This window comes from Nannospalax galili, unplaced genomic scaffold (genome assembly GCF_000622305.1).
Source record: "Nannospalax galili isolate Female #2095 unplaced genomic scaffold, S.galili_v1.0 scaffold1104, whole genome shotgun sequence".
Classification (NCBI taxonomy): Eukaryota; Metazoa; Chordata; class Mammalia; order Rodentia; family Spalacidae; genus Nannospalax; species Nannospalax galili.
In genome coordinates this window covers 224,308-238,593 of record NW_008350769.1, presented here as the reverse complement: position 1 = coordinate 238,593, position 14,286 = coordinate 224,308, and the positions used below count along the sequence as shown (strand labels likewise).

Genomic DNA, 14,286 nt, shown 5'->3' with positions numbered 1-14,286 from the left:
CTTTTCCTTTTTTTTTTTTTTGGAGAGAGGGTCTCTTGTAGCCCAGGCTGGGATCCAGCTCCAAGCTTGGCGTTTTGAGCCTTCTGCCTCAGCCGCCTGAGTGCTGGGATGCCAGTCCCGGTGTGCACACTCTTCTTTAGGTCAGTTGTGGTGGCACACATATAGTCCCAGGAACTTGGGAAACTGAGGCAGAGGGATAATGATTTCCAGGCCATCCTGGGCTGTAAAATCAGACTTCCAACACTAAATAAATAAAATAAAAATAAAGGAACATTGTAAGACCTTTATAAGACAGCCGGAGGAGGGTGTGGGCGTATAGGGTGTTGACAGGCCTATAACAAGAGAAAAAAATGTTTTCCATTGTCTAACTAATTGACATCCTGACACCTGGACCCTTGCATATAATAATCATATTGTCAGTGGGTTTTCTTGTGTGTCTCTCCTCCCCCGCCTTGGTGTTTCAAAACAAGAACTTGTTTTGTAGCCCTGGCTAGTCTGGTATCATGTAGCCGTGGCAATCCTGCTTCAGCCTCCCAAGTGCCCAGATCATAGGTGCATACTTTTCCATCCAACTGCATATGAGTTTTCAGAAAAGGAAGTTTAAAGCTGCAATTTAAGGTCTGTATAGAGAACTAGGTTTGCTTTTCCCAAGTACTAGGAAAATTTTCTGACTAACTCACATTCACTGGCTTGTGAGCCTTAGTAAGATGTTTTTGTATTTGATATTTCCATCTCTTTGATAAAAATATCTTCTCATTTTATACTAACTGACTATGCACTAAGAACACTGAGGTGTTTCTTCTTTGGGGGGTGGAGGGGTGGGCCTATGGTATGGTCATTACAAAAAGGAAATAAGGATAATATTTATGAAGAGGGTTAAGAAATCCTACCATATTCTCATAGGAAATGAGGTTTTGGAACATTTAACATTGCTTCTGATTTTGAACGTGCAGAAAAGTTGATGCTGTGGGAAAGCTCGGTGGCCTTCCGTGCTCTTGGCAGTCACAATACTAATTCCCCTCTTAGTCCTTGTCAGGATAAGGAAGAGCAAAAAAACCCATGATGCAAATAACTTTCTTTTTTCAATTAAAAATTATTTTATTATTTTAATTTTATGTGTATGAGTGTATTATGCCTGCATGTATGTAAGGTGCACTTGTGTCAGGCATTGCCCTCGGAGGTCATGTGACCTCCAAGGGTAATGGATCCCCTGGAATTGGAGTTAGGATGGTTGTTAGTCTCCATGTGGGTGCTGGGAATAGAACCCAGGTCTTCTGCAAGAGCAGTCATTGCTCTTAACCACTGAGCCATCTCTCCGGCCCCTAAAAATTATTTTTATTTTATGTTTAGAATGTTTCGCCTACACGTATGTAAGTGCACCACATGCCACAAGAAGGCATTGGGTCCCCTGGAACTGGAGTTACAGATGGTTGTTAGTCACTATGTGGGTGAGAACTGAATGTCTTCTACAAGAGCAGTCAGTGCTTTTAACTCCTGAGCCATTTCTTCACCTTCCAAATCACTTTTCTTTTTTTGTTTTGAGATAGGGTGTCACTGTCTAGTCTTGACAAACCTGGAACTCAGGCTGCCCTCATTCACAGATCTCCCTGCCTCCTGAGTGTTGGAATTAAAGGCATATACCACCACACCCAGCTTTTATATTTTCTTTATATAAAATGAAGTTAATGCAATCTTGTTTATAGTCTATACTCCACCTCACTGTGTGTGACTCTGTGAGGCCAGAGGTTCTTTGCTTTTTGAGGGGATTGTTTTCTTTCTGTGGTTCTAGGGCACAAACCCAGGCCTTGGTAGACAAGTGATCTGCCACTGAGTTACACTCCAAGGTCCAGGATAATGGGTTTTATTCAGTATATTCTCAGCAGTATATCGGACAGGTATAAGCACATAGTAGGTGCTCAGTAAATCCTAGATTTCCCTTTTCCCTACCATATTAAAATGTTTTTCTGTATTATGTCATTTTGGGGTAGGGGGAGTGGTGCTGCCCATTAAACCCAGGGCTTCATACATGGTAGGCAAGCACTAAGCCAGCCCCCTAATATTTGCTTTTTTGTCTAGAGACTATGGTCATTTATTTCATCAAAGTTTTAGAAGACCCTGACTCCAAAAAAACTGAATTACTGGGTTAGCAAAAAGAAACAGCATTTTTTAAAGGTGTGTTTTTTCTTACTTGGGGTGGAGTTAAATGTCCTTAAGGGACTGACTTGGACTCTTGGTTTACTGTAAATAGGCTTCTGTGGGTTAAAAATGAGTGCCTTTTGCTCTAGGCTAGGCTGATCTAGGTAGATCTGGTTTCTGAGGGGTCCAGCACAACTAATGAAGACAGGTAGTACAGGTTTGAAACAAGATTCATCCAGAGAGGACAAATAGATCTTGTAGCTTTATAAACACCAGTTTTGATTAGTGTATTTAAAGTACTTTTTAAATATTACACTTATATGTAGGTGGGTGCATGCCATGGCATGATTGCAGAGATTAAAGGATAACTTTCTTTCTGGAGTTGGTTCTTTCCTTCTATTAAGTGGGCCCTGGGGGTTGAACTCAGGTCCTCAGTCTTGGCAGCAAGTGCCTTTACCTATTGATGCATTTTGCTAGCCTAGTACCTTATTTATTTATTTATTTTCCCAAATTGTGATGCTGGAGAGTGGAACTCCCAAGGTTTTTACATGCTAGGCGGGTGTTCTACCACTGAGCTATATTCCTAGCCCTAGTTAATTTTTGATTCCAGCTTAAGTTCCAAGAAACTTCTAAAAGAATTTGTGGAGACACTTCCTCACTCTGACCCCCTCCCTCCCAACCTCTGAATCTGTGAAGGCTGAATTTTAAGCAAGGGCAGTGGTTTTCCATATGTACAGCTCTGGGCTACCGATTCCAAATGTTTCGAGTAAAGTATTATCTGTGAAATAATTGTCTTATTTTATTTAATTTATTTTTTTGGTTTTTTTGAGACAGTGTCTCCCTGTAGCCCCAGCTGTCCTGGAACTCACTATGTAGACCAGGCTGTCCTTGAACTCACAGCGATCCGCCTGCCTCTGCCTCCCGAGTGCTGGGATTAAAGGTGTGCACCACCATGCCCGGCTGTTTTATTTTTGAGGCAAATCTCACTGTGTAGCCTTGGCTAGCCTAGGACTCTATGTAGATCAGGATGGCCTCAAACTCAGAGGTTTGCCTGCTTCTGCCTCCTGAGTGCTGGGATTAAAGGCATCTGCCACCATGCCCAGCTTGTTCCTTTTTTAAGCTTAATTTCCGTTTTCTTTTTGCAGTGCTGGGGATCAAACCCAGGGCCTCATGCTAAGCAAGTGGTCTACCACAAAGCCACACTTCCAGCTGCCCCACCACCACCACTTGCACATAGAGAAAAATAATAAAAAGAGAAGGGCAGAAGTCAAAACAGATTGTGTTGATATAGGAAGCCAGCTTTGGTTTTTTTTTAAAGATTTGTTTTTAATTTTATGTGTATATGTGTGTGCCTGGAACTGGCGTTATAGGCACTTGTGAGCTGACATTTAGGTGCTCAAACCTAGGTCCTCTGAAGAACAGCCAGCTTTTAACCACTGAGCCATCTCTTCAGCCCCAGAGGTTAGCTTCTGATACTTTATTGGAGTTAGAGAAGAGAAAGTGACAGGCATGAGGGGAATGTAGCATGGGTGTGTTTATATCAGTCCTCTAAAGTATTCCTAGTTTCTTGAGGTATGGTGATGTCCTGTTTATCCTTGGTAATGAATTATGGCAACTTTCTGTTTGCTAGGACAGATTCCAGATTGTAAGTTTTCCTGAGGATGGAAACTTTGCCATGTGTCCTTGTCAGCCCTGGTGTATAACAAACGTTCAATAAGAGATTGCTGAGTAAATCTGAAACGTTCATTGTCATCATCTTGTTGAATTAGAAAATATCTTTTCTCTCCTAGATTAAACACATGATGGCTTTCATTGAACAAGAAGCCAATGAGAAAGCAGAAGAAATAGATGCGAAGGTGAGGCTGTCTAGTTTGTCACTGCTTCCTACTGCTGTGTTCTGCTAAGCAATTTATGCTAGACTTATTTAAAATCACATAGGCTCAATAAGAGCATATCTGTATTTTTATAGGTTAGTGCACAGACTGGTTTCATTATATGTCATACTTGAACATTTTTAGGATTTTATTTATTTAAAGATTTTTTTTTTAAATTTTATGTTATGAGTTTTTGCTGTCTGTATGTATGTGCACCACATGCATGTAGTGTTCACAGAGATCTTTAGATGCCCAGGAACTAGAGTTATAGGCAGTTGTGGCCTACCATTTGGGTGTTGGGAACTGAACCTCAGTCCTCTGGAAGAGTACCAAGTACTCTCTAGCCCCCCCATCCCTTTTTTTCTTTATTTTTAAGTCTATGTCTCTGTCTGTCTGTCTCTCTCTCTCTCTCTCTCTGTCTGTGGGTATGTGCACATGAGTGCAGGTGCCCTCAGAGGCGGAGGTAGCAACCCCTGGAGCTAGAATTACAGGCACTTGTGAGGCACCTCATGTGGGTACTGGGAATTGAACTTAGGTCCTCTAGAAGACACGATCTTAACTGCTGAGTCATCTCTCTAGCTTTTAAAATTTTTAAAAAATTACATCTGTGGGTGCAGGAGGTCAGAGGATAATTTGCAGGTGTCAGTTCTCTTCTACCATATGGGTCCTGGAACTTGAACACCGTGAACTCCAGTCTTCAGACTTGAGCCATCTTTTTTTCTTAAAGAATTATTTATTTTGGGGGCTGGAGAGATGGCTCAGCAGTTAAGAGCACTGACTGCTCTTGCAGAGGACCCGGGTTCAAGTCCCAGCTCACATGGCAGCCAGTTCCAGGGGAATCCGAAGCCCTCTTCTGACCTCCAAGGTATTGCACGACACAGGTACACTCACATACATATAGGCAATACACTCATACACATTAAAAAAAATAAATAAACAGGGCTGGAGAGCTGGCGCAGCCATTAAAGGTGCAGGCTCGCAACCGAAAAGGCAAAGAGTTCGGTTCCCAGCACCCACACTTGTCTCTCCAGCTACCCTTTAATCCCAGCACACGGGAGGCAGAGGCAGGCGGATCGCTGTGAGTTCAAGGCCAGCCTGGTCTACATATGAGTTCCAGGACAGCTGGGGCTACAGGGAGACCCTGTCTCAAAAAGACCAAAAAAAACCAATAAAGTCTTTTTAAAAAAAAAAAGAATTATTTTTAAGCTGGGTGTGGTGGCATACGCCTTTACTCCCAGCAGAGGCAGGTGGATCTCTGTGAGTTAGTTCCAGGCCAGCCTGGTCTGCATAGCAAGTTCCAGGCCAGCCAGGGCTACAGGGAGACGTTGACTCAAAAAGACCAAAAAAAAAAAAAGCATTTATTTTTTATGTGTACGAGTGTTTTGCCTGCATGTGTGTAAGTGCACTACATGTGTGCCGATGACTAGAGTCAGAAGAGGGCGTGTATACCTTGGAAATGGAGTTACAAATGGTTGTAAATAACCACTTAGGTGCTGGGAACTGAACCTGGGTCTTGGGAAAACAGCAAGTGCTTTTAACCACTTGAGCCATGTTTCCAGCCCCAACTTTGAAGTTTATAAAAAGTGCTTCCACCTCCTGAGCACTGTGATTAAAGGGTGCACCTCTACACTTTGTTTCCACAGATTTTTTGTTATTTGTTCAGTTGGTTTAGTTTGAGATAGGGCCTTACTATGTAGTCCTGACTGGTCTGGAACTCACTGTGTATATCAGGCTGACCTTGAACGCACAGAGATCACAACACCTATAATTCCAGCTCCAGGAGATCTGACACACTCTTCTGGCCTCTGCAGGCACCCACATACATGTGGCAGAAACATACACATTAAAAATTTGTGGTTAGCCAGGTGTGGTGGCGCATGCCTTTAATCCCAGCACTCGGGAGACAGAGGCAGGTGGACCTCTGTGAGTTCAAGGCCAGCCTGGTCTACATAGTGAGTTCCAGGACAGCTGGGGCTACAGGGAGACCCTGTCTCAAAAAGACCAAAAAAAAGAAAAAAATTTGTGGCTGAGAGAGGCCTGGTGGTTAAGAGCATATTGCTGCTCTTGCAGAGGACCTAAAATTAGTTCCCAGTGCTCACGTCAACTGCCTTTAACTCCAGCTAGGGTATCTGAGGCCACCTGGTCTTGAAGAGCACCTGCACTCAAACATGCATATACCCATACACAGACACACATACATAGACATAATGGAAAATAACAAAATACATCTTTAAAATTAATCTTTGCCAAGCGTGGTGGTGCACACCTTTGGTCCTAGTACTCAAGCAGTAGAGGCAGGTGGATCTCGACTGCGATCAAGGCCAGCTTCATCTACATAGTGAGTTCCAGTTTCAGGCCACCTGGGGCTACAGGGAGACCCTGTCACAAAAAAAAAAACCAAACAAAAAAAACACAAAAAGAAAGAAGGACATAGTCTTTGACGATAACTCACAAAAAACAAAATTTTCTGTTTTATATAGGGAATAAGTGATCATATATAAGTATTCAGAGCTCAAAATAAAATGGGTGACTAAAAATTAATATTAACTCCTTGTAGGCAGAAGAGGAGTTCAACATTGAGAAAGGTCGTCTTGTGCAAACCCAAAGACTGAAGATTATGGAATATTATGAGAAGAAAGAAAAGCAGATTGAGCAGCAGAAGAAAATGTGAGTAGATCCTGATTATCATAGTGAACTAAAAAGTGTTTGTGCGGAGACAAGGTCTCATGTAGCCTGGACTGACCTTGAATTTTCTTTTTAAATATTTAATTATTTTTCTTTTATGTGTATGAGTGTATTGCCTGCATGTATGTGAGTGCACCCGTGTTGTGCAGTGCTGTGGAGGTCAGAAGAAGGCTTCGGATACCCCTGGAACTGGAGTTAAGGACGGTTTGTAGCTGCCATGTGGGTGCTGGGAATTGAACCTGGGTCCTCTGCAAGAGCAGTCAGTGCTCTTATCTGCTGAGCCATCTCTCCAGCTCCGACCTTGAACTTTCTAACAAATTCAGGAATGACAGGGATGATTAAGGGTCTGCAGATAGACCCTATCTCCACCACCCAACAACTACAAAAGATGAGAAAGAACATGAAAACCTCACAGGATTATTACAGCGTTATTTATTGTTTAACAAGTGTTCTCTGTATTCATATAGAAAGTTGTGCATTTTCTGCAGTCTTTGTTTTTTTATGTTATACTGATGTTCTTTCATATCTTTTGTAGTCAAATGTCCAATTTGATGAATCAAGCAAGACTCAAAGTCCTCAGAGCAAGAGATGACCTCATCACTGTGAGTAATTAGCCCCTACAGTTATAAAATTATAAAATGTTTATGCAATTTCCTTGAATAGAGAGTCTTTAGTTAACGTTTAGAAATTTGTTTGTGAGAGAGACAGACAGACAGAGAGATAGTGTCTCAATATGTGACTGGCCTAAAACCCCTGACCCTGCTGCCTCAGCCTTCTGAGTGTAGGCTTTACCGGCATGCACAACCGTAGTCAGTTTATGAATATTTTTTAGAGAGAAAAGCTTTTGTTCAGCAAATCGTTGAACTAGGTATTGATAAATGCTGACACAAATTATTTCAATTGAGTATTGTTATTCCAGTACTCAAGAGGCAGCAGCATCTCTGCAAGTTTGAGTCCAGCCTGGACTTTGGTGACCTTCTGAGCTTCCTGAATGTAAGACTCCTAGATCATACAACAGCGAGGAAGCTGTAGAATACATGAGGCTAGCAAGGTGGCATGGGATTAATATAGGGCCATGAGTGCAAGACTAAGAATCGCTTTTTGTTTTATTTAATGGGCAATAATAAACAGCATTCATGGTATGACACAATGCATAGGATAAATTTAACAAAGAAACAAGAATACTATTTTGAAAGTATTATGGTCTTTCAGGGAAGAGAGTAGAAACCTACAGAAATAGGCCACTAAGTTGAGACGGTCCAAGGTGTTGTATTATATTTAGGAACTGAAAGGCTGCCTGCTGTGTCACTGTTTGCTATGGAGGCCCAGCCTTCCTTATGAAGTGGAGAAATAAGAGTTGTAGACTGGGTGTGGTGATGCATGCCTTTAATCCCAACACTTGGGAGGCAGAGGCAGGCAGATCTCTGAGACTGAGAGGCCAACCTGGTTTACCTAATGAGTTCTAGACAAGCTGGGGCTACAGGGAGACCCTGTCTCAAAAAACCAAAATAAAATGTTTTAAAATGGAACTTAAAGTGAGTACACCTTATGTTTAAGAACTTTTTTTTCAAATATTTTATTTTTATTTTATGTGTATGAGTGTATTGCCTGCATGTAGGTAAGTGCACCTGTGTCATGCAATGCCTGCAGAGGACAGAAGAGGCCATTGGAGCCCCTGGAGTTACGGACAGTTGTAGCTGCCATGTGGGTGTTGGGATTCAAACCCATGTCTTCTGCAAGAACAATCAGTGTTCTTAACTGCTGAGCCATCTCTGCAGCCCCTGAAAACTCTTTCAATATAATCGTGTGGGTTGCATCCCCAAGCACCACATAAAACTGGGCATGGTGGTGGTGCATGCCTGTTATTCCAATACTCAAGAGGCAGCAGCATCTCTGCAAGTTTGAGTCCAGCCTGGGCTATATAGTGATAGACTGTCTCAGAAAACAACAAAAAAGCTAGGTGTGGTGGTGCATGCCTTTAATCCCAGCACTCAAGAGGCAGAGGCAGGCGGATCTGAGTTCCAGGCCAGCCTGATTGATCTACCTAATGAATTCCACGACAGCTGGAGCTACAGGGAGAGCCTGTAGCTCAAAAAACAAAAAAGGAAATAAGATCTGTGACTGTTTGAAACAACCCCATTGGGAAAGCTCGTTGGTAATCTGGGATAGAAAAGAATTGAATTCTTTGTGCTTTGACTGGTAAATTGTTCTGGCTTACTCCCTCCAGGCTGAGCATGTGCAAGTTAAATTGGAAGTCAGGGCAGTTTTGGAGTCACCTACGTGATTTTGGCTGTTTTGGTGTTTTTCTGAGACAAGGTGTAGCCTACCCTGACCTGGAGCTTCCTTTGTAGCTCAATCAAGCCTTGAGCTCCCCATGCTTCCACCTCCCCAGCAGTGCAGGCATATACTACTGTGCCTGGCCAGAGGGTCATGCGGTCCTTCCCCTTCTGCATTAGGATTGAAGATCTTTTTGTGTCTTATCAGTTGTGTAGGTTTCTGGACTGAGCAGATCTGTTGGACTGAACTCTCTGAAAAAGAATGGTATCTCAGGTTGGCTTTAGCTTCCTTGCAGAAATACTTGCCCAGTGCAAGAGGGGCAGGGGTGCTTTCTTATGTTAATAATGTATGTAACACAACATGTGTGTTGAGTGAAAACCCAGCAGTGAGGTGATGGGCATGAGCTGTGTGATAAGTAGATTATGTTTTTCTTTCCCATTCTTTGTAGGATCTGCTAAATGAGGCAAAACAGAGACTCAGCAAGGTGGCGAAAGATACGACCAGGTACCAAGTGCTGCTGGATGGGCTGGTCCTCCAGGTACGCTCATATGCCATGCTCATATGCTAAGTGTGCCGTGCACAGCCATGTTTCTGGGAGCATTTACGAACTCTTAGAGACTACTCCGTCTTCCCACTTTGACTTGTTTTTTCTTCCTCCTGTGCATTGTGCAGGATGGCGATGTTGTCTGGATGATGCTTCCAGGTTACTAGTCTTCATGCGCTTGTACTAGTCCTTTCTAACTCTCCAATCCAATCTGCCTTTAGCCTACAGCTTTAAACTTCCTTAGTTTGATTTCACCTTTAAAATGCTTTAAACCAAGCCGGGCATGGTGGCGCACGCCTGTAATCCCAGCACTTGGGAGGTAGAGGCAGGCGGATCTCTGTGAGTTCAAGGCCAGCCTGGTCTACATAGTGAGTTCTAGGACAGCTGGGGCTACAGGGAGACCCTGCTTCAAAAAGAAAAAAAAATGCTTTAAACCATTGTTTGGTGCTGAGGATATAGCTTACTGGAAAAGTAAGAACACTTGCCTAGATTGTGTAAGGCCTCCAGATTCAATCCCCAGTACTATAAAAAAGAAAATTTAAGAACTGGAGAGATGGCTCAGCAGTTACAAGCACTGGCTGCTCTTACAGAAAACTGGGATTCAGTTCCCAGCACCCACATGGCAGCTGATAAACCATCTATAACTCCAATTCCGGTTCTGGCTCCGTGAACATTGTACTGCATGCGTGTACTTACGTATATACAGGCAAAACACTCATACACATAAAAAAATTTCATTTAAGTTATAGGTTATGAATTTGACTTATGTTAACCCAAAATATTTGTCCTCTGTCTGGCTAATGGGACTCTATAGGAATTTGAATTTGACCACTGGGGCTCTGGGTCTGGACCTGATTGGTGACACAGGGTAGTCTTTCTGTGTTCTCATACTGTTATCTTTGGGGTGCTTACCAGGTAACACTTTAAAAAACTTCTGAAACATTGTCCTGCTGTCTCTGTATTTTATAGTTTGCGTTGTCCACTGATGGACTCTGATTACTTCTTACAGGGCTTGTACCAGCTGTTAGAGCCCCGGATGATTGTGCGTTGCAGAAAACAAGATTTCCCTCTGGTGAAGGTAAAGAACTCAGAATTTTTGTTTTAAAAGGCTGGGGGTGGGGACATTGGGGTTGGATGTGTGGTATGAGGCCTGTGGGTTCCATCCCCCAGCATCCAAGAAAGAACCAGATATGGTAGCAAAAGTATGTAATCTCATTACTCGGGGAGGTGGGGGCAGAACAGTCAAGAAGAGTTCAGGGTCATACATAGTAAGTTCAAGGCCAGCCAGGACTATGTAAAACATCTGTCAAAATAAAAGACCAGGCTGAAGATAGAGGTAGCTGTAAAGTGCTCTGAGTTCAGTCCCTAGTACTGTGGGGGGAAAAAAGACCAAAATGTTCCAGTGAAATGCATATGTATAATAGCTCAGTGCTGGGTACAGTAGCACATGCCTGTAGTTCTCTACTACTCTGGGGACTGAGCCAGGAGGATTGCTGGAGTCCAGGAGTTTAGAGATTGGCCTGGGGATCTTAGCAAAACTGTCTGGAAAAGGAAAAAACAAAAGCAGCAAACATGTTGGTATTTCCATGTCCAGCACTGGCAGGAGGATAATGGTGTTAGGCCAGCCTGGGCTAAGTGAAGCCGTGTCTCAGAAAAACAAAAAACAATCCACTACATTGTATACCTAAAATAGATAGTTCAACCATAAGAATCAGAGGAGTTGGTTACGTTCTGGGCTGTAATTTTAAGCCCCTGGTTTCATTTTCTTTCCTCCTTTCCCTTTATTTTACCTTTATTTTATGTGTATAAGTATATTGCACCCATGTTGTGCAGTACCTATGTAGACCAGAAGAGAGTGTTGGATCCCCTAGAACTGGAGTTACAGGTGGTTGTTAGCTGCCATGTGGGGGCTGGGAACCTCAAACCCTGGTCGTCTACAAGAACACCAGTGCTCTTTAACTGCTGAGCCATCTCTCCAGTCCCCTTTTCCATTTTTTCCTACAAGATCTCACTATGTCGCCCAGGCTGACTTAGAACTCTGAGCTAGTAACCTGCTTCCTGTTCTGGGAGCTTTGCCAGTATCACAGTCTTGAAGTCAGATAGTTAGAGGTACTCTCCTGGGCTGGAGCGAAGAGGCCCTTGTAAGGAAGCAGCCATTGCCGGATAAATACACTCACACATCTCAAGAAAGAATGTGGCACAGACAAGGATCTGATTGCTCTGATTATTGTTATGGGGTGCTCTTGAGATTGACACTCCTCTCCCATCACTTGCTTTGGGGCAAGGGTATGAATACCATGTTCCCTACAATTCCATTTGTGTCATACATTAGTACATTTGTAATTAGAATTCTTTTTTTTTTTGTCTTTGATATGATTTTATTTTCTCCCTTCAACCATAATTATATGATATCCAAATTTTGTCTTAATTGGCGGGTCTGTAAACACAGGCTTATCCATCCCACTTACAGGCAAGGCAAATGCCGCTTCTTGAAATGGTCCCACCATGGACCCTCTGGTCATCCAACCCAAGTCACCCCCTTGCCTGGCTTTATCTTCACTATATTGTGTGGCCACTTCGCTAAATCTCATTCCAGATTTTAACTTTTCCATGGCTTCCATTATTTTGCCGTGTTTTTCACACAGAATGTGTCTGACCTTTACCGCACTGCCACCACCTTTGGGGCCATGAGCCTTCTTATCAGCACTGTCACTCCCAGAGGCTGCACCTCCTTTTCCCCCTTTTCCAGAACCACTTTTTCCTTTGGGCGGCATCGTCTACGCTTGCTGTAGAACTCTCAACTCTTCTAGTGGGAGTCTGTAGTTAGAATTCTTATGTTATGTCTCCCTAAGAAACTTGTATCCTAGGAAAGAAAATGTACCATAGGGAACTTAGGTGTCCATTCCCCTCAGTTATGGACTGTATTGTAAGAAATTGTAGTTTGCTTCATGAGCCATTTCAGTTGCTTGGATCCATGTCTGTTGACACCACATTCTGAACCTTCAGGCCAGGCTTGACATCACTGTGCAGAATTCCCCAAGGGAGTAGTGGTCTCTGGAGGTGTGAATAAGCCAGCTAGCCTTCCCTAGGTGACACTGATATTTCCCTGAACTGAGCAGACTTTTTCTTGAAACTTCTGTAGAGTCAGTGCCCAGGTCTGGGTTGCTCTCCACAGTGTTGCTGCATTGCATTGAGGAACAGTTAGCTATTGAATGTATGCATGTATGTTCAACTATATGCTAATGTAGTATTTAAGTGAAGCAAAGTCATGCAGAGGCTCTGAAATATCTGCATGACTTCTGCCTACATAAGTTCAGTCTGGAATTTTTTTGTGGAAGTGCATACAGTTGAACGTTTCTACCCATAGTACACAAAAGCTCTCATTTCTCGCCATCTTGCCAACACTTTAACTGTAGTTGTAAGAGGTACGGTGGCACCACTAGACAGGGTCTCCCTGTAGCCTCAGCTGACCTGGAACTTACTATGTAGACCAAACTGGCCTTGAATTCACAGAGATCTGCCTGCATCTGCCTCCCAAGTGCTGGAACTAAAGGCGTGAGCCGCCATGCCTGGCTTAGCTGCAGCTTTAAGCTCAAGCCAACAGCCAGATTGTCCTGCCCCACACCTGTCAGTCCTGTCTTTTGCATGTTCAATCAGCTGCCAAGCCCATTGATCACACCCCATCTTCCTCCTGTGTTCACCATTCTCAGGAATGGCACCGTTTGACACCTCAGCAAAGTATGCTTTTACTTGAAATAAATAGGAATATCCTTGTTTGTATGATCTGTTTGTTTGTATGATCTGTTCCTTGTCAGGAGGGCAGGTCCCTGCTCCATAATCCCTAGTAAAATCTTTAATTTTCTGGTTTTTTTTTTTTTTTTTTTTTCCTTCAGGCCGCAGTACAAAAAGCAATTCCTATGTATAAAATTGCCACCAAAAAAGATGTTGATGTCCAGATTGATCAGGAGGCTTACCTGCCTGAAGAGATGTAAGGAATGTTCCTATTGCGTCTGGCTTCTTACTGTGAGAATGACTTTGGCCCCGAGTCTGTTAAAAAGTGTTTGACTGATGTGGCTCAGTGGTTGAGCCCATGCCCTGAACCCCAAATAAGAAAAGTGTTTTCTTTAGCAAGGTCTTTCTTGCAAGGGTAGAGTTGTGGTTGGTTCCCCATGTGCACATGACTGTTTTCCTGTCAGAGCTCTCCTTGTACCAGCACATCTTCCCTATAAGCCTGTCTTGTGGTCAGAGAGGTAGTGTTGCCACTGCTTGATCCTGGAGCTGGGTGGAGAGTTCTGTGTGGATGTGGGGGGAAGACAGTCCTAAGCAGCTATTGAAAATAAGAATTGATGCAGACAGCAGACTCATTCTAATAACTGCAGGATTTCCACTGACTGAGGAATTGACAGCATTTCCAGGACCAGAGCCTCTAGTAAGCGTCACAAAGATGGGGTCATGCTTTAGAAACTCCTACGAGGGTAGAGCTGGATGATTCCCTGCATTTTGCCTGTCTGTCCAATGTCACATCACCACTACTTCCTAACATTGGATGGGATTTTGGGGGCATGTTATGAACTTAATGGGAAGTGTATGAAGCAACTTGAGAGCACTGTCATCAGAATTGGCCATGGGGGTTTGTTTTGTGTTTGTTGAACCTAGGACGTCATGATAGTCAGATTTGAGTTTGCTTCCCATTCTGCCACTTACTGTCTGCGTATCTTGGACTGCTTACTTATTCTCACTGGGCCTTAACTTCATTTCTTTTTTTTTTTT

At 43.2% G+C, this 14,286-nt stretch overlaps 1 protein-coding gene and 1 pseudogene across 2 annotated transcripts in view; one reads left to right on the top strand and one right to left on the bottom strand.

The window, feature by feature from the left end:
- The window catches only part of Atp6v1e1 (ATPase H+ transporting V1 subunit E1), a 19,709-nt gene that overhangs the window by 892 nt on the left and 4,531 nt on the right, over positions 1-14,286 (top strand). Inside the window, exons 2-7 of the mRNA XM_008847906.3 lie at positions 3,927-3,992; positions 6,568-6,677; positions 7,231-7,297; positions 9,421-9,510; positions 10,526-10,594; positions 13,410-13,504. Of these exons, the coding sequence (XP_008846128.1) occupies positions 3,927-3,992; positions 6,568-6,677; positions 7,231-7,297; positions 9,421-9,510; positions 10,526-10,594; positions 13,410-13,504 (497 nt within the window). The remainder of the gene's footprint in view (positions 1-3,926; positions 3,993-6,567; positions 6,678-7,230; positions 7,298-9,420; positions 9,511-10,525; positions 10,595-13,409; positions 13,505-14,286) is intronic.
- Positions 11,872-12,350, bottom strand: LOC103745894 (annotated as a pseudogene). Its single transcript, XR_003851863.1, has one exon. The product of XR_003851863.1 is annotated as a peptidyl-prolyl cis-trans isomerase NIMA-interacting 4 pseudogene (transcript).